General features: G+C 32.1%; 1 protein-coding gene across 4 annotated transcripts in view; it reads left to right on the top strand.

Moving 5' to 3' along the window:
- Positions 1 to 21,470, top strand: part of TMEM232 (transmembrane protein 232) — a 185,910-nt gene that overhangs the window by 37,851 nt on the left and 126,589 nt on the right. For all 4 annotated transcript variants that reach the window (XM_074281948.1, XM_074281946.1, XM_074281947.1 and 1 more), the window contains 4 exons: positions 2,666 to 2,777; positions 5,371 to 5,476; positions 11,003 to 11,160; positions 18,135 to 18,234. In XM_074281948.1, coding sequence (XP_074138049.1) covers positions 2,666 to 2,777; positions 5,371 to 5,476; positions 11,003 to 11,160; positions 18,135 to 18,234 — 476 coding nt within the window. The remainder of the gene's footprint in view (positions 1 to 2,665; positions 2,778 to 5,370; positions 5,477 to 11,002; positions 11,161 to 18,134; positions 18,235 to 21,470) is intronic.

Raw genomic sequence — 21,470 nt, 5'->3', positions numbered from 1 at the left:
GGAGTTAACTGTATATTATATCATAGTTTTAGAAAGAACCTTGGAAGCTATTTAGTTCAACTCTCTAATTTTGGAAATAAGAAAACTGAGATTAAGAGGTTTAAATTTGACCAGGATTACATAATTAATAAGTGAGTGAGGGGAAATTTTAATCCAGGCCTTCCTTTTTCTAAGTCCAAAAAATTGCCTACAATTTATTCACTACTAGCCATGGTGATAAAGGAGTTGACAAGAAAGAAAGTTGTTCTGAAAAGGAGGAGCTAGAAAAGAGTGACAGTGTCCATGTGAGACTCAAACAGGAAGAAGTAACTAACTTTTCATCCTAACAGATCAGATGTACCTATTGTGTGCTCTCTCTCTCTCTCTCTCTCTTTTTCACACACACTCTCACACACACACACACACACACACACACACACACACACACACACACACACACACACACTGAATTACTAAATACCAATCAAGCCTGTGATGATGTATAAGGATGCTAAATGAGTTGCCCACAGTTTAACCAGTAATAACTATTGGATTAGGATTTGACCTAAGATTTCCATGTCTACCATGGTTCCTTTGATCCAGAAATACCACACACAACTGACTTACCCCACAGAGGTAAAAGATACACCAATGAATACATGTATATCATTTGTATTAGCAAAGATCTGGGAACAAACTGGATGTCTATCAACTGGAGAATGACTAAAACATTAGAGTAAATAAATGTAATTGAATATTACTATTTTGTAAGAAACATAAAGAAGACATAACCATGGCAAGACATATTAATTGATACAAAGTGAAGTATTCATACAAAAGAAATTTAACAATCTAAATTGAAAGAACAAGTATAAAAGACTGAAACTGACTGAGGTGTTTTTATGATCATGAAGAATAATCCCAAAGAGACATGAGATTTTTACTTCCCTCCTATTTACAGAGGTGTTGGATTATGAAAGTGAAACACTGAATATCTTTTTGTTCACTTTATTTTAAGATTTATAACTCTGTGACAGAAATTTTGCTTATTATATTAGAGGATGTAGTTGTCACCTCTGGAAAATTTTACACCAATTATTGTTCAAGATATTGAACACCCCCTCCTCCAAATATTCTTAAATTAGTGGTATTTAAAGAAGAATATTTAGATAATTACATTTCCCTTCATAAATTCTTTTATATAATATGAGATTTTTTCATCTTTAAATATATTAATATTACTCTATTAGTTATTCATTTTATAAGTATGCTAGATATGTGTGTGTTTAAGAAAATATTACATACAAATATTTTTCCTGTATTTTATATAACAATTATATAGACATTTTATATATATATTAAATTATACAATATGCACACATATAAGTGTATATATATGCATATATATGTGTATATATATATATATATATATATATATATATATATATATATATATACAACTGTATACCTAATATATATCTATCCTGATTATTCTCCAATTTACATATCCTACCCTACTAACTTCTAATCTCACATTTCCAATTGTCTTTTAAACACCTTCAACTGGATGTTCAATAAATATCTTAAATTCAATATGTCCCAAACTGCACACATTATGTTTCTCCCTAAACCCTCCCAATTTCCCTATTACTCTCCAGAGAATATAATCTTTCTACATCTTCACAGTCCCTCAGGCTTGTAACCTAGGAGTTATCCTTGATTCCACACTGTCTCTGATCTCCCCATTTCTTACCCCATCCAATTTATTACCAAAACCTCTCATATATGCCCCCTTCTCTTTCGATACTATCACCATTGTAGTGCAGGCCTTCATCATCTCATGCCTGAATTATTGGAATAAATTGCTTGCAAATTTGATTGTCTCAAATCTTTCCTCACTCTAATCCACCTTCCTTTTAGTCACCAAAGCTATTTTCATCACTTATATTCAAACTTCACCATTTCTCTGTCACTTTGTATAGAAAGCAAAACTAAATTGAGTTTTGAAGTAAGTTAAAAATTCCAAGAGATACCATCAAGGGCTTCTAGAAGATGACAGCAAAATTTGGCTGCTTGAAGTTCATAAGTACCATATACTAGTTCCATGATGGCATTCTTACTTGAGTTCTGGATAATGGAGGATATTCTTGCACTTTTCTCAGTCACCAGTAGAGTAAAACTGGATTGTATGCTAGGTGCCATGCTTTTTAGCATGTTTTTTGGATGTTTTCAACAAGAATGAAAATAGCATCAAGATCAACTCATGCACTAATAAATTATTTAACTTGACAAAACAGTAAGCTAACATTGAAATGGAGGGAATGTTGGTACATGATTTTTTTTTGTTTGCAAATCCTCAATTCATCCTTTGAGGTTGAGATTCAGTAGACTCTGGATCAATTCTTTGTCACTTATGCTAATTTTATGTATTTGAACTTATTTAAGGACTGAATTTACTTAGTCCTTTGTCATTTTTCTTAAATTAGGGGTGATTGAAAGTTTTCATCTTTTTTTGCAGTCTTTATCTTCTAATTTTTATGATTCTCACATTTCTAGATTATTTATATACTTGTGCTTATTCTGGTAATTGAAAAATATTTTTCCAGGAATATGCTATGTTTAACATCTTGAATTTAATTATTTAAAATCCAAAATGATAGCCACAATCATGTTTTTACTTGTTTAGACAACCTTTGTTAATCACAAAAGAATTCATCAAGAAATTCAATGACTCAGAAAATCCAGAGGATAAGAAGAACTTACAGGACCAGGCTAGAAAAATGCTACTTAGATGCAAGGTAATTTCATGGTGTTCATTTGGGTTTCTTCTTCCATTTAGTGAAAGCTTATCTATGACTAAAACCTGGCAGAAAATGCTGTAATAGTAACTTGTTTTCATTAAAAATTGTCAGGAATAAAGATCAGAGTTAAATATTGTAACAAAATTGTTCCATATCAAATGATTTAGACAAATTTCAAAGAAATGATAACAAGATATAATCGATTAGGCACATCAACTCTAAATGTCCAAAATTAAGCGCTTGATTTTTGTCAGCAGAAATTGGCTGTCAGCTATTGTTTATAAAAAGCACAAAGGTTATGTACAAAATCTTGTTCACCAAGTGAGGATATGTTCTTTGGTAATAATAGCTGCTTAGTTCAAAGAAACAATTGGTAAAGAACTCCTTTGTATTTAGGGCATCTTGTCTTTGTATCTGAGATTTATTGTTCAGCAGGAAGAACGATGAATAGGAAGGATTTGAATTTGAATCTTGTCTCTGTCACTTACTACTTATCAAATCATTCTTCATTCCTTTAATTTTAAAATATGGACATTGAACTAGGACCTTTGGGATCCTATATATTTTTATAGTCATGGGCCCATGACTATAAAATGAAGGCAATATTTCATTGACACATCTCTGATAATGTAGTATAACACTTTTGGGAAGAAAATGTACAAAACAATTAGCTTTTATTAGGGGAAAAGTAGATTTTCCTTAAACTATCAGGCTACATACATGGCAATTCAAAAATATTTCCATTAAGGCAAGGTGATTGATCAAGAACTCATGGGAGATTGTGCTCATTAGAATTCTAAGATAACTTCCAAATTTTCTTAAAAATATAGAGTTTTCTTTACATCTTCCTGATCCTAAGAAGACAAAAGTTGTTAACCTAATACCAGGCTTTCTCATGTCTGGCCATTCTGAAGAAACCTGAGTTACTTGTTATAAAAACAGCATTTATAGGGAAACTTTTGTTGGTATAGCTTGCACTCCTAATAGAACTCAATATGGTAATGGGAAAGGAGCACTGGAATTTTTGACAAATTTGGGTTTAAATCCTGGCTTTGTTACTTATTTTTGGCTATTTTGAATAAGTAAGATGACCTCTTTGGGCTTCAATTTCATTTCTGTAAAATGAAGAAATTTTATAAGATCATCTCATACAGTTCTTTTTTTCTGTTCCTAATTATTAACACCCAGCCTAAGACTTGCTACCCTCTTAACTTGTTGGATTCCAACCTGCCTTTTTGACTATAAATACTATGTTTCCTGATACAATCAGGTTGCTTATCTTAGAAGTTTTATAGTTAGGGCCAATTTGTTTTTGCTCTAATCTTCACTAAGACTACTTGGCATCATCTTCCAATTCACATGAGCAAGAGCAACTGTGCTTTTGCTTCATTTATATATTTTCATTTCTAATATATAGACTCTTCTGATTATGAAGACTGTATTGTATACCCCAGTAGGAAGGTCCTTAAACTTGCTCTAATTGAATTGGTTGAAAATGATGAACACAGAGGACCTAAGTAATGGGTAGGATATTGATAGGTGCTGCAACCACTTTAAGCAAGTTTCATCCCTCCAGTTTGGATTATTAGCTTTGTCCCTTTGACATTTGTTGCATAATAATAATGAAAACAACAAATTTGTTTGCCAGCTAACTTCATAATGAAAAGATTTTTTTATTCTTATTTCATTAGTTTCTGTAATAAAACAGATGCAGTTTTTTCCCTGGATTATCCTAAAATAATTATTAAAATGAACACAAGCTTAAAAAAACCATATTAAAAAAATCAATTGCTATCATAGAATATTAGTTCTGGAAGGGATCTCAGAGATCATCTAAACCCTACAATACACAGAAGGGGAAATTATTCGCCCATGGTCACATAGTTGCTTAGTTTTGATCAAGCTGATGTTAGAGTACCAAATATAAAATTTTCACTTGTGTTGAAAATCAAAAAGAAAATGATAGTAAGATTAGCAGAAACAGAATTATCAAGGTTATTTTTCTATTTGTCTTTAAGAGAGAACTTTTAGGTCACATCTTATGTTGGTAATTAATTCTCATTCAAAGTGTTCACCCAAAATATTGCATTATGAAAAAGATAAGCACTTTCCTAACATTTAATATAAATAAATGAAAGCAAATACATAATTTGCCTAATGAAATTTCAAAATGAAGCTTAATGACTTCAAAGCATACTTTGGTTACAATTATTTAACTGATTTATAATCAACTTTGATTAATCATTTTCAACAACAATAACTGATGTTTTTAAAATATGACTTAGATTTTAACACTAATAAAATTGATTGAAAAATCATAAAAATTATAAAGGTAAATATATAGCACATAATCTGCATCTTTAACCTTTATATTATCAAAGGCTTTCTTCAAAGAAGTAAACTTTTGTTTATATATATATTTGATTTTTATAGATAATAAACACTAACACATCTTTCTTTGTTCTTTTGGGATGAAAATCTCTGAAAATTTTTGTAATTTAACTGTTAAGTACTGTAATATTTTATGATAGACTGACTTCCACCTCAAATAAACTTTTCATATTTCATATTTTACCTTTTCCCATAACAGAGAAGATTAGGACTCAGCAGCCTGGGTGTGGGTAAACATGTAGATCTTCCTGCTGCATGGACTGAGGCAATTTATTTAGCTCAGTGCAAAGGAGAAATCCAAGAAGGTACTGTACTGTAAGCTCTAATTACGTAACCATTTTAAGTGTTTTAAAGTCAAAACCAAAATAGAATTGTTGTAGAATACATTAAATATCCAATGTGCAGAAGTAAATGAACACAGTAAAATAGTTTTTGATAAGTATAAAGATCAAAGTTTAGGGGAAATAAATTTGCTATTCAATAGAAACAGCTAAAAAAAATGCAAAGCTTTCTAGCATGTTAGACATAGATCAACAACCCATACCACATAGCATGATAGATATTAGGGGCAAAATAACTGTTTGGACATGTGTACATATATTGTATTTAACTTATACTTTAATATATTTAACATATATTGGTCAACCTGCCATCTGGGGGAAGAGGTGGGGGAAAGGAAAGCAAAAGTTAGAACAAAAGGTTTTGCAATTGTCAATGCTGAAAAATTACCTATGCATATATCTTGTAAATAAAAAGCTATAATAAAAAAAGAAAAAAATAAGTAAATTAGGGGATCATGGAAAACAGTACCTGATTTATGGGTAATAAAAGAATTTATGACCAACGAGTTAGAGAGGGACACAGGAGGCAAAGTAATTTATTTTAATTGCATTAAATTAGAAAATTTTTTTTCACATGCAAAATAAAAATGCAGCCAAATTTAGAAGGAAAACAGTAAACCGGGAAAAATTATAATAAGTTTCTCTGATAAAGGTCTTATTTCTGGAATACATAGGAAACTGAACCAAACTTAGAAAAGTAAGAACATTTCCATAAAATAAATAGATTAATAGTCAAATGATGCACAAAGGCAGTTTTCAGTAGAAAAGAGCAAATTTATCAATAGTTACATGAAATGCTATAAATCATTAGAAATTATATAAGATATCTATATCTATATCTATATCTATATAAACAACTCTGATGTACCTTACACATATCAGATTAGCTAAAATAACAGAAAAGAAAAATGATAAGTGCTGAAGGGAACATGGAAAGATAGGGACACTGATGAACTGCTAGTGGAATTCTGAACTGGGCCAGCCATTCTAAGGAGCAATTTGGAACTATGCTGAAATGGGTTACAAACTTTATCATTTAATCCTGTAATGCCACATTATGTCTGTGTTCCAAGGAGTTCTAATGAGAAGGAAAAGATCTATATGTACAAAAATATTTCTAGCAGCTATCTTTGTATTAGCAAAAAAGAAAGAAAGAAAGAAAAAAAGAAAGAAAGAAAGAAATGGAGGAAGGAAGGAAGGAAGGAAAGAAAGAATGGAGGAAGGAAGGAAAGAAGGAATGGAGGAAGGAAGGAAAGAAGGAAGAAAGGAAGGAAGGAAAGAAAGGAAGGAAGGAAGGAAGGAAGGAAGGAAGGAAGGAAGGAAGGACAGAAGAAAGAAAAAAGAAAGAAAGAAAAAGAAAGAAAGAGGATGCTTATCAATTTAGGAATGACTATACAAGATATATGATTATGATGGAATTCCATCATGTAAGAAAGGTCAAAGGTGATGAATTTATGGAAAAAAACAGGGAATATTTATATGAACTATTGCAAAATGAAGTGAACAGAGGCAGGGAATCCTTGTGTGCAATAATAGTAGTATAATAATGATGATTAAATAGGAAAAAATTAACTATCATGATCAATACAATAATCTATGACAATCCCAAAGAACTCATGGGGGAAAATGCTTTTCACCTCCAGAAAGAGAACTAATGGACTCTTCAGAATAGATAGATAGATAGATAGATAGATAGATAGATAGATAGATAGATAGATAGATATAGATATATATATGTTTTTTTTTCCAGGAGAGGACTCTGGTAAAATGTCAGAGTAGATTTAAAAAATTCCAAGCTCTCCAGATTCCCCCCTCCCCCAAACAAGACAAAATGTTCCTCAGGGTAAAAATCAAAAAGTAAACATTCACAAGAGTTGGGACAGAATAGTGGTCCTTCTGGGACAATTGAAGAAGATTCAAAGAAAGCTATCAAGCTAGAGGTTTGGCCCTAATAAAGTGTAACCTTCTCTAGGCTACTTCCACTAAACTACAAGCAGTGAGCACTAAGGATAGGTAAGTTGGGAGTCAGGCCTAGCCCCAACCATAGGATTTTCACCTCCTGACGAGTATTGACCAGTATTCTAAGTTGGAGAAGATTGAAGGAACCTCTACTGATAAGGACACCAGCCAAGATGTGCTGTTGAGACTGCCTTGGATGAGAAAGAACCAACACAGACCTAGTGAGTATGGAGGCAATGGGGTAGAGATACTGATGAGCATTTATAGAAGGACTGAATTATGAATTGCAGTTCCAGGACAGAGGGAAGAACTGAAGGAGGATTTCAGGGCAGAGGCAGTATCCATCATTCCTCAGAGCTAGAGGTGATTACACTAACAAATTTCTATAATTAAAAAAAAAAAAGTAGGCAAAAGAGAAAGAATTCAACCAAAAAAAGTTACTATGGTAATAGAGAAGAATAGAGTTTGTTTTCAGAGAAGGATACTGAAGCAAAAAAAGGTCTCTCTTATCCTAAAGAGTAATGTCAAATGGTCATCTGTTTAAAAATAATTCTTAGAAGAATTCAAAAAAGTCTTTAAAAGTAAAATGAGACTGAGAAAAAATTTAAAAATATGAACAATTAAAAAAAATAAGATTATGAAAAGGAAGACATCCAACTAGAAAAAGAGATCCAGAATCTTAAGGAAGTAACTCTTTGAAACTGGGGGATGTATCAATTTTTTTTTTTAGCTTTGGCTCAGTTCTCTATTTGAAGAAGAAAAATCAGAGAAAAAAAATTCCTCATTCTGATTTCTTTCTAATTTTGGCAACATTGGTTTTTGTTTGTAATCAGAATTAACTACTTTGTCTCTTGTGCTCTTTTTATCTTTTTCTTTGGTCATGAACTCTTATCTATAAATGTGGAAGGCAACACTTTCCATAGTATCCTAATTAGACACTTTATGTGTCTAAATTAACTATACATTTAGATCTTATATGGTGCAAAATAATGGTATATGCCTAGATTCTTCCAGAAAACTTTCTAGTTTTCATAGCTGTTCTTATTTAATAGTGAGTTCCTACCATAAAAGCTTCGATTATTTATGTAGATTTATTTTATATAGTTCAACTTTGCTAAAGTCATTAAGTTTAAAAGTAATTTTTAAGTTGATTCTCTTGGGTTCTCTAAGAAAACCATTATAATACCTACAAAGAATGATAGTTTTATTTCCTCACTATGTATATTCATTTCCTCAATTTCTTTTTCTTGTCATTTTTGTAATTAGCATTTCTAGCATAATATTAAATAATAATGGTGATAATGGAAATATTTGCTTCACTTCTAATGGGAAGACTTGTAGTTTATTCTCATTTCAAATAAAGTTTCCTCTTGATTTTAGTTAGACACTACTTGTCAGTTTAAGGACAGCTTCATTTAATCCTGTGTTTTCTAGCACAGAATATTGTATTTTCTCAAAAAAAAAAGTTTCTACATTTATTGATGTGATTATATGATTATGTGGGTTTTATTATTGCTATGATCAATTATGCTTATAGTTTTTCTATTGTTGAACTAGCCATGTATTCCTGGTATTAATTCTATAAACTTATATCGTCTCTGGGTTATATCGTTATAGTGTTTCTGTGTTTTATTTAAATTTTATTAATATTGATATTAGAATTTGGTCTCTAGTTTTTTTTCTGTTTTTGTTCTTCCTGGGTTTAGGTATCAAAACCATCAAAACCAGTCTCTTTTAATTGGGTCTAATTTTGCTCTTACTTTGTCTAAGGTCATGGTTGCTACTCCTGTCATTTTATCATTCAGCAAAAACATGATAGTTTCTTTTCTAGTCCTTTAATTTTACTCTGTCTTTTTGTATCAAGTGTATTTGTTGTAAACAACTTATTTTTGGCTTCTGGTTTTTAATCTATTATGCTAATCACTTCCATTTTATGGGTAAATTCATCCCATTTATATTCACAATTATGATTGCTATTTCCCTCCATTTATTTTCTTCACTCTAATCTCTTCCCATCTCTTTGGTTCAAATGTTTATCACTGCTCCTTATTTACTCTTCCTTACATGTCTCTTTTATGTGAAGATTGTTTTTCCCATATTTCTACTTCTTTCAGCCTTCAAATCTATGTTTCATATTTTCTATTTGCTCTATTTTCCCAGTCACTTGTTTTTCTAATGAGATATTTCACCATTTCTTCCATTCTTTCATAATTTTGACTTTTATGTTGCTATTGTTTTTTTCTTGATGTCTCATGGAATCATTAGCTTCTACTTCCTTATTTCTAATTTTTAAGTAATTATTTTCTTCAGTCAGGTTTTGCACCTCTTTTATCATTTAGTTAATTGTTTTTTAAGACCTTATTGCCTGTAGTATTTTTGCACCCCCTTTACCATGCTTTTAGTCTCTTTTCATAATTTTCTTAATTGCTCTCATTGCTTTTCCCAATTTTCCCTTTATCCCTGATTTTTTTTTAAACTTTAAAAATCTCTTCATTTAGCTTTCATATGAATTCTTTAGGGCTTATATTCAATCTGCGGTTTTGTCTATAGATGTTTTTACATGATTGTATTCTTTTAAGTTTGTGTTTTGAGTTTCTCTATTGTCACAGTAGCTTTTTATGATTAGGATATCATTTTGTTTGCTCATTTTCCCAACTCATTTCTTGACTTTGAACTTTATTTTATAGCTGGCTTTTGCTCACCTGGGGGGTGGATAGGGTTTGTCACTTTCTCAACTTGCAAACTTTTTTCCCTGATACTTCACAATTAATTTTGAAAATCTTAAAATTTTTGGCACTTCCAAGGTAGTATCATCTGAGGAAGGTAGTGGTCACTAGTCTTTTGGTCTTTGGTTTTGACTTAACCTGGGTTCTCAGATCACAGCTTTTCTGTTCCCTAGAAATACCACTTGGATCTAAAGCTATTACTTCTTTTTGACTGATTTTTTCTGCCCTGGAATTGGTAATATGCCAAGGAGTTACCAAATAATGACCAGCCCTGCACCCAGTATTAGCACAGAAGTCCTTTGTAATCTTTTTATAAATAGATCTTCAATTCTTTTTTTGTCTCTGGGTAATCAGAGCTACCAATATTTATGCTGCTGCTGCTATCTGCAACATAGCCCCCAAGACTCACAACTGCCACTAAACTTTGTTTCTAGCCAGCCACCTCTCCAGTGCCACAGGTTTCTCATTTTAATCTCCTAGACAAATATTTTTTTTCAAACTTTTGTTATCTATGCTGCCTTAAAATCCAACCAGATACATTATTTTTAAACTCTTTATAAAGGAGTATTAGGAAAGCTTGGCTAGTATGCTTCATTTACTCTGCCATTTTCAAATGTTTTATTTCTTCCAACTGTTCCAAATAATCCAGGAATAGGTAAAGTTCTACAAGATACATCACTGTATGATAATAATCTTTGACTATCCATTGACAACTGATTGAAGATCAAATTAAAGTACAAAATAATAAATTTAAAACAATGCCAAGATTTTATGTGTACTTATTCTCATATTTTTAATATTTCAGAAGCTTTAAATATGCTTTGTTCTTCTTTGGATCATGCCTCCTTGCACTGCAGTCATCTGTCAACATTATTTTTCATTGCTGAATCGGTTTTGTATAGAATCTGTTGTGATGCATCCCAGAAATCATATTTATATTCAAGCGAAATAAAATTGATAAAGGTACTTTAAAATCGCCATTTTTTTCTTAATTTGCTACATATGTTCTCATACCACTATTTTAGGACCTACATAGATTATTATGTTTTATGATGAATTTTCCTTTTGTTGTTTGGTTTTCTAATCTTTTTTTCAATACACACTTTATTGTTTGATATAACATACCCAGAGGCATGAAAGGTAGCATGGTATAGTGGCCAGCTCTGAAGCCAAGAATAGCCCAAAAAGAACACTTTATTTAATTTATTTAGCCTCTCAGTGTTCTAGGCATCTCTTTAAGATTATAATTTACAGAGAAAGAGCTAAATTTTTGAAAGAATATGTTCCTCACCTAAGGGACTTTTTTTTTTTAAAACCAAAGGAATCACAAGTTCAATCTCTATCTATATCCTCCTACAAAAAGGCAAAATTTTGACTTGAAAGGTGACCTCTGAACAAGGAAATCCTATCTCTGTCACATATTGGATGTGTGACCCTGAGAGTTAGTTGACCTCTGGAAAACCTGACTGCAAAGAAAGTAGTGATCTTTATTGACAGAGCTTCCCATCAAGTAATAGAAAAGCTGATGAAATCACAAATACAAGTCCTCATTCCTATAATGTATAGTAATTTTTGTTTCATGATTAAAAATGAATATTTGGATAATATTAGTTTTTCTATAATTAGGCTTTTTTTACTTTGATATTTAAATCTTCTCATACATAACCTTAAGTTGATATCTATTTTTATGCAATTAATTATTCCATTAGTATCAATCTTTTTTTGGGGGGGGAAACTTTATAGCTTCTTATGTTATCTAATAATCTTATGGTATTAGTCACTCATTCTCACAATAAATGAATTTTAAAAATTTGTTTAAATTTTTCTTTTAATTAGCAAAAATTTATTTTTCCCCAAACACTTCCCTTCCCTGCATTGAAGACATTCAGTCAAGTCAAAAAAATCATCTCATTGACCATGTCAAAAATGTGTCTTAACCTGTACTATTACTCCATCACTAGTCTATTTGGAGGGAATTAATGTATTTCATCATTAGTTCTTTGGAATCATAATTGATCATAATTGATCAATATTCTTAAATCTTTCAAGTTGTTGCTCTTTATCATGTTGTTATTGTTCTCTGGTTTCAGTTCACTTGATTAAATGAGTTCATATGAATTTTTTCAGGATTCTTTGAAACCATCCTTTTTATCATTATTGCTAATAATTGTTGTGTCCTGCTTTCTAGAGCCCCCACACTGGGGTGATTAACATATAGTAGAGAGGTAAGACTCCTGAAGATAATGGAAAGATGGAATCCCCCAATTTCAAAGGCTTTCCCCTTTTTATAATGTAACAAAACAACACTGAGCATGGGGGACCACATAAACAACTTGCTATGTTTGCCACCTGGTATCACTTCCACCTGCTATCACTCTGCTTCAATCTCAACACAGGTTGTCACAGCCCCCTGACTTCTCAGGAAGGCTGAGATCCCTTAGGGGAGATGAAGAGCTGAATCAGACATTGTTATCAACCCTTTGGGCTGAAAGGTCCTATACCTCACCCAGAGTTTCCCCACTGACTGTGATCCTCTACAACACATTACATTCATAAATTATAATTTCTTCAATAACTTCCCATTTGATGTATGCTCCTGGTGATGAGGATTGGTCAGGATTAGTCAGGATAACTTGAGAAAAGAATTTCATGGAGCAAGTCAATTCTCAATCAAGGGAGATTTTATTGTGAGTAGTGAGATGGGTTTAGTCCTTAAGGGACTAAAGCAAGCTAGACAAAGGATTTCATATTTTTACAAATTTCTGGGCTAGGTGTCACAGCCTGAGTTGGTTCTTAAATGAGCATTTTCTTTTCTAGAAGAAACAGAAAAACAGGATGTAGTTGCCCACTCAGCCAGGTGTTATGCTCTTGGGTTATGCTATGTGTTTCAAAGATTAAGGTAGATAAGGTCAATCACACTTACCCCAGGTCTGAAAAACAGCCTTTGTTACTGGACAAAGTTTCCATTGTTGCTGAGCAATTTTTCCACAGGGCAGGACATAAGACAATGCTTAAAGTCCATCCCAACATAAATTTCCAGTTCTTTATTGTCACAAAAAAAAAAAAAGAGCTTCTTTAACAGCTTGGGTTTTTTTTTGTTTGTTTGTTTGTTTTGGGGGTTTTACATAGGGGTCCTTTGTGTTTTTCTCTGATCTCTTTAGGATACAGACCTGCTGGCAGTATGGCAGAATTTATTACCTTTTAGTCATAGTTTCAAGTTGCTTTCCAAAATGGATAGATCAATTTAGAGCTATTTGAACAATGTATCAAAGTCTTTTTTTTCCCCATAGTCATTTTCCTTTTCTGTCAAGTTTAGAAACCTGATGAAAGTGAGGCAGAACCTCAAAGAAGGTTTTAATTTGCATTTTTTGATTATTAGTGATCTGGATCTTGATTTTTTTTCCTTATATGCTATTAATACCTTAGGTTTCTTTTTGCGAAAACTGCTTTTTCATATATTTTGGCCATTTATAAGTTTGAGTCAGTTACTTGTCTAGGAAATGACTTTCATAAGAAAAATTTGTGAAAATAGTTTTCCGGCTATCAATTTCTCTTCTAATTTTAACTTAATTTTGATCTGTACAAAGTATTTTAAATTTTACACAGTCAAAATTGTTTGTTTAATCTTCTGTGTTGATTTCTATGTGTGGTTATGAAGTCTTCCCTTAGCCATAAATGTTGCAGTCCGGATTTGTTTATGATGACATTCTTTATGTGTGAATAATGTATTCATTTAGACTTTAACTCAGGATATGTGAGATATTTATTTATACCTCCTTTCTGCCAGAAAGCTTCTAATTTTTTCCCCCCACAGGAGTTTTTGTTGAATAGTGCATTCCTATTACAGGAACTGATGTTTGTTTTTTATCAGATGGCAGGTTACTACATTTGTTTGCTTCTGTATAGTTTGTACCAAATTTGTTTCACTGATCAATTTATTTTTTAAAATCAATACTAAATCATTTTGTGGGTGCCATGGAATTTAGACTTGCACTCACTTTTAGTAAGCTGTATTAGATCCTCCACACTGAATATGAATTGGATCTCCTGTTTTTCTTTTCCATAGGCTGCTGCTCCAGTGGGAAACTCTTAGGTGTTAGGAAGTTAACATAGGAGCTATAGTGTGTAATATAACTTGAGGATGAAAAGCATATTGTTTTGAAAAAAATAATTTATCAACAATTTAAAAAACTAAGCTTGAATTTAAGATTAGGATGAGGGTTAGAGTTAAGGGTTAGAGTTATTGGTTTGTAATATAATTTATAATCTGGTATTTAGTATCCCTTCCATCCTACTTTTCACCCCATTGTTTCCCTTGACATCCTTTATCTTCTGTCAATATGACTTTTTCACTTTTTTGTGCTCTATTTAATATTTTATTTTCCCTAGTTATGTGCGAAAGTTTTTTACATTTGTTTTTAAAACTTTGAGTTCCAGATTTTCTTTCTTCTTTTCTCTCCCTCCACCCTTAGAGAAAGCACATCTGAAATTAAGCAAAAAAAAATTCCATAAAAGTCATGTTGCAAAAGATTACCCCCCAATAAAATGCTCAAAAAAAAATAAAGTTTAAAAAAAGGTATGCCTTAGTGTGTATTCAGACACATCAATTCTTTTCAACCTGTACAGATCCATCAGTTCTTTCTCTAGTATATGGTTAGCATTTTTCATCATAAGTCGTAAGTTCATTATAAGAGTAGTTTTGGATCATTGTATTGCTAAGAATAGCTGATCATCCCACAATATTGTTATCACCATGTACATAGTACATTTCACTTTGCTTCAGTTAATGATTTATTTTCCAGATTTTTCTTTTTGAACTGGGAATTTGGCATTGATATGCGTAGGACTTTTCATGTTGGGATCTCCTTCAGAAGATCATCAGTGTCTTCTTTCAATTTCTATTCCCCCTTTGGATCTAGAATATTAGGATAGTTTTCTTTAATAATTTCTTGAAAGATGATGTCTGAATTCTCTCCTTTTTTATCACGACTTTCAGGTAGACCAATAAATTTTAAATTATCTTTCTTGGATCTACTTTCCAGGTCAATTATTTTTACGATGAAATATTTCACATTATTTTCTATCTTTTTCATTCTTTTGGTTTTGTTTTGTTTTTTCTTGATTTCTCATAAAGTCATTCATTGGCTTCCATTTGTTCAATTCTAATTTTTCAGGAATTATTTTCTTTCCTGAGCTTTTTTTACCTTCTTTCCCATTTGGCCAATTTTGTTTTTTTAAAGGCATTCTTATCCTTCGCTTTTTTTCTATTTCCTTTTGCAAGCACAATCAATTCTTTTTTGCAATTTTTGCTCTATCTCTCTTATTTAATTTTCAAAATCCTTTTTGAGTTCTTCCATGGTCTAAGCCCGATTCTTATTTTTCTTGAAGGCTTTGGATGTAGAGATTTTGATTTTTTTTATCCTTTTGCAGGTGTGTTTTGGTCTTTCTTGTCACTATAGTAGCTTTCCATGGTCAGAATCTTTTTTTATGTTGTTTGCTTATTTCCCTAATCTGTTATCTGGTCTTTAATTTTTTGTTAAAGTAGGGCTTTGTTTTCATGGTGGAGGGTGCATTGTCCCAAGCTTCTGGGGACATTATTTTATGCATTGTTTTTGCATTGTTTTCAGAGATCCTTCTAGGAACCCGACCAAGCACTCTTTTCTGCCCTATAACTGTGAGGGTGGTACTTCTTTGTAAGATTTGGTGTACTAAATCATCAGAGTCCTTTCTTTCTCAGTTCTAGTAAAAAGACCTTCTATGAGCTGAGACCTCTGGAAGATGATGTCCACTTCCACTCCTGCATAGCTGGTTTCCCAAGGCCCTCCCACCTTACTGATACACCTTTCCTGCTGACCTGCATGTCCCCTCTCACACTTTACTTCTCTTGTCAAATAGTTTCTTCAACTAATCTTCACATGACCTATACGGGCCTCTCATTATCCTGAATACTCTCCATTGAGCATTCTCCAGGTTGTTAATGTTCTTCCTACAACTTGGCTCACAGAATTTAACAAAATACTAAAGATACGATTGGAAAAGGCAGACTACAAGACTATCATTTCTCTTCTTTTGTATACTTTTTATTTCAATTTGGCTTTGTATTCCATTAGCTTTTTTGCTTGCCATTTCATGCTTGATTCATTGACTCAACAAGGTAAAAAAAAATAAACCATAAAAATATGATGTGTGTATACATGAACATGAACTTTTAGCATTCATTTACTAACATACAGATACACATAGACCCTATATATACACAGATATCTATGTGTTTCTACATACACACACACACACACACACACACACACACACACACACACACACACCCTACATAGAAACTATACACATAACCACACACAAATTGGATGAATTCTGGAAAAACAAGTATTCTTCACCCATTTTGTTTTTTCTGTTTTGATAGATAGGGTTAAGACTCTTCAGAGTTTTTTTTTGTTTGTTTTGTTTGTTTTTGTCCCTTTGGAGGCAATTGGGCTTGTGACTACATAATTGATAAGTATCTAAAGCTATATTTGAACTCAAGTCCTCCAGACTCCAGGGTTGTTTTTTAACTACTGTGCCACATAGCTACTTTTTTGAACTTTGAGGGCTTAATGCAATCAACCAGTGTTACCTGTAAATAGAATCATCTGAAAGGATGCTCTTCAAGGAATTTTGTCCTGGATCTTTTTCATAGTAGCCAATATCTTTAGCATATATCTCAGCTTTACTTCTCACCTGATATTAATGGTCACAAGGTTTCGAGAAAGTTATCACATCTTTGAAGGAACATTGTATAATTTTGACATAGCATAGGAGAAATCTAGTTGGAGAAGAGCCTTTAAGGTTACATTCTGCTCTGTCAAATAAAATACTTTTGAAAAGTAGACAACAAGCAGTAAGTTCAATAGGATCTTTTATTGGCTACAGCTTTCATATATGGTTTACATGCAATTGTTACTTTCCAAAAACCCTTGAAAAATGTCCTTTATGGCCATGTATATTAATCTTAAAATCTTTCTATTCCTGGTAATGTAAATGTGTAGTTACTGATATTCTCTTGGGTTATCTTCTTCATATAGTTGAGAATATAATGGATTAAGTAAAATATATTGGATTAAATCAAAATTTAAATAAATTACATTTTAATTGATTTAGTGTAACAGTAAATTCACTTTGTTTCTGTGTGTGTTTGTGTGTGCATGCATGTATATTTAAATTAAAAACTAATTCATCAAAAATTTCCAGCTGAAGAATTATGAGATCATTTTTTAAATATAATATTATTTGTTATTTATATATTAGTTGAATCAATAATTTATGTTGTTTATCTTATCACATCTATGAATCCTGACATTTTAAAAAATATGCAGAAATGAAGGAGGACTGTATTTTGTATAAAATTTTCCATAATTCAACTTTGATAGTGCATAAAATTTTAAAAAATTATATATATATATATATATGTATATATATATATGTATATATATACACACACATTATACATATATGTGAATGTTTACATATACACAGAGACACACAAACTTCAACATGATCTTACTATTTAATTGAACTTACATCTCAAACTTTATGTCCTGTTTAAATCTAGTGTAAACTTAAACATATCTTTGATTAAAAGATATGGAACAAAAGAATCATATGGTGCACACATTTTCCTTTTTAAAAATTCTCTAAATAATATGTTTACAGAGCAGTTAGATAACCCAGTGGATAGAGCACCAAGCCCTCAAGTCAGGAGGACCTGAGTTCAAATGTGGCCTGAGACACTTAATACTTCCTAGCTATGTGACCCTGGGCAAGTCATTTAACCCCAATTACCTCAAGAAAAAAAAATAATATGTTTACATTTTAATTGATTTAGTGTAACAGTGGATTCACTTTCTCTCTGTGTATGTTTCTTTTTCTTTATTTTTTTACAGATTGGATTTTTGACCTTTTTACGACTCTTTATTTATCACCTGTATGGAAATCTGGAAGATTTTGAACCACACTTACTTAGACTTCAACCATATTTATTTGGTAAAATATTTTTTTTAAATTTACTACATCTAAAATGGTTTATATTACATAATGAAAATTCAAAATTATCTTGATAATCCTCAATTATATTTCTTACATAGGGGAAAATTGTTTATCGTAACAAACATAAGGCATTTTATTGAACTGTTCTTAAATTAAAATCTATGTATAAATGGTACTTTTTAAAAAAAGAAAATGGAAATGAATAAAAATGAATATTGTATAACAATAATTATTCCCCCAAAGTTTTACCCTAGATAAGGGACAAAAAATTAATAATCTCTTTTCCTTTGAAGAAATGGGGAAACTATGTAGAATACTGCATATATATCACACTTTGTTAATATATAGGTTAGCTTTACTGAGTTGCCTTTTTCCTTTCTTTAAAAAAAAAAAAAATTGTTACAAGCCTTGCATTGTTCAGTGGGGAACAAGAGGAGAATATATTCAGCAATAAATAAGATATGAAAATAAAAGTTTGTTGCAATACATGGGAGAGCTGTTGGAATACACTGGAGCCAACTGACAGTGGCTGCTGAGAGATCCAACCCAGAATGAATCTCCTCTTGTGAGAGGATGATACAAGGAGACTGAGAGGCAGTTGCTGTTCTCTGACTTCTCTGAATGAGAGGCCATTGCATTGTCTAACCTCTTTCCTCTTCCCTCTGCCTCCAATTAATCTCATTCTCAGTCTGCAACACCTGTGTCAGCAAAGACTGCCCTGCAACTCCTTCAGATGTCATGATCCACAGCTGTGGAGGCTCTTGGAGAATTGACCTGTCTCTTAACAAAAGATGTCACAATTTAAAAAAATAATGTATATTTTATTTTCCAACAAATATATAAAATACATGTATACCTTCAGAGAGTCCTAAATATTCACTAAATATTAGTGAAGATTAATAATAGTAGGTCTCCTAAATGTACATAGTGTTTGGATGAAAGCATACATATTTTATACATAATTAGGTATAGTACTCATCTAGAAAAATTTTACTAGATGGATACTTGAATGAAGGTTATTATTATAGAGGTGATAGAGAAGAATAGAGATGCTCTAAGAGCTTGGAAGGCCTTATACAAACTTTGGCATTGTGATTCTGAGAAAATAATTTAACTTCCTAGTGCTTTAGGAAATCCTGTAATGCTCTAAGTTGTAGAGAAGGTGATAGATTATCTTATATTAATGAAATCACAGTTCTAACCCCTATTCTTAATATTATAATATTCTTAGGGTTCTCTTTGGGCAATTCAGTTCCTCAAATGGACTCAATGCTAAATATTGAAATACTTCTTTTCTTTTGGTTTGGCTATTGCTGGCTATTTGAAATCAAAGAAAAATACTCTTCTATGCAAATTTTCAATAGTTTCTCTGTAATCTCTTCTTTGCTTACCTATTTTTGCTTATGCCATTAGGTCAGGTTAATATCAGTAGAGAGAAGTGGCTAATAAAAATATCTTTCCATTTCTAACCTGTGATCCTATACCCTTTTTATAAAACATGCTCCCTTTATATCTTTAAATTACCTAATCAATTAATTAATATTTATTAAGCACCTGCTACATGGCAGTCACTGTTCTAAGTTCTGTGAATGCAAAAAGAGGTAAAAAACAGTCTTGCCTTAAAGAAGCTTATAGTATAATGGAGAAGATAACATGTAAATATATATAGTAAGCCAAATACATGGGGGGAAGAGAAATAATTTAAATTAAAATAATTAAAAGAGGGAAAGCATTGGAATTAAGACTTCCTATACAAAGTGGGGGTTTAGATGAGACCTAAAGCCAGGGAGTCAGTAGTCAGAGCAGAAGAGGGATAGTGTCCAGGCTTGAGAGATAGCTAGAGAACATTCCCACTGCTGAGAAATGGAGTATCTTGTTCTTGGAAAAGCCTGGATGCCAATATTACTGGATTAAAAAGTACATGTTGAATACTGAGGTACTATTACACACCTCTCAAATTGGCTAAAATGATAGGAAAAGATGGTGAATATTGATCTAACCATTCTGGAGAGCAATATGGAACTATGCCCAAATGACTATCAAACTGTGCATACCCTTTGATCCAGCAGTGTCTCTTTTGGGTCTGTATCACAAAAAAAGGGAAAAGAACCCACATGTACAAAAATATTTGTGGCAACCCTTTTTGTAGTGGCAAGGAACTGGAAACTGAGTGGATGCTCATCAATTGGAAGATGGCTAAATAAGTTACGGGATGTAAAGGGCTAGAACTGAGCAAATGCACTTGGATAATGGAGCACGTGAGACTGATTGCCAATTGGACAATTCTCTATTATTATGTTTGAAGGATGACCCTCCCCAACTATTCAGTGCTGGCTGGATGGGTGGGTGTGGACAAAGAAGGGGAAGTGACTTATGTGGGTGGAGTAGGAGGAGGAAATGGAGGCATTCTCCCAGAGGTGGAGAGAGAGGAAGGAAGGATTGCTAGATGTAATCCCCTGACTGAGAAGGCAAAAGACCAAGAATAAAGACTTTTAATTTCTCCTGATTCCGGCTGATTCTAAGAGATCCAGGGTCCCAACAATGGGATAGGAATATTGTGGAATATTATTGTTCTATAAGAAACCACCAGAAGGATGATTTCAGAAAGACCTGGAGAGACTTACATGAACTGATGGTGAGTGAAGTGAATAGAAACAAGAGAATATTGTACAGAGCAACAAGATTATATGAAGATTAATTCTGATGGAGGTGGCTCTTTTTAAGAGTGAGGTGATTCAGACCAGTTCCAATGATCTTGTGATGGAGAGAGCTATCTACACCCAGAGAGAGAAAACTGTGGTGACTGAGTGTGGATCACAACATAGTATTTTCACCTTTTTTGTTGTTGTTTGCTTGCTTTTTGTTTTCTTTCTCATTTTTTCCCTTTTTTTATCTGATTTTTCTTGTGCAGCATAATAATTGTAAAAATATGTATAGAAGAATTGCATATGTTTAACATATATTGGATTACTTTCTGTCTAAAGGAGGGGTGGAGGAAAAGGAAGGAGAAAACAAATTGGAGCACAAGATTTTGCAAGGGTGAATATTGAAAATTATCTATGCATACATTTTGAAAATAAAAAACTTTTTTAAAAGTATAAGTTGAGTAGGAAGGTATAAGAAGAATAGAATGATAGAAAGGAGCTATATTATGCAGGGCTTTTAATGCCTAACATAAAATTTTGTATTTATTCCCGGAAGAATTAACAACCACTGGAATTTATTAAGAAGTA

Source organism: Sminthopsis crassicaudata, chromosome 1 (assembly GCF_048593235.1).
Source record: "Sminthopsis crassicaudata isolate SCR6 chromosome 1, ASM4859323v1, whole genome shotgun sequence".
Lineage (NCBI taxonomy): Eukaryota > Metazoa > Chordata > Mammalia > Dasyuromorphia > Dasyuridae > Sminthopsis > Sminthopsis crassicaudata.
The sequence above is the reverse complement of the archived record's forward strand: the minus strand, read 5'-3'. Positions and strand labels throughout refer to the sequence as shown.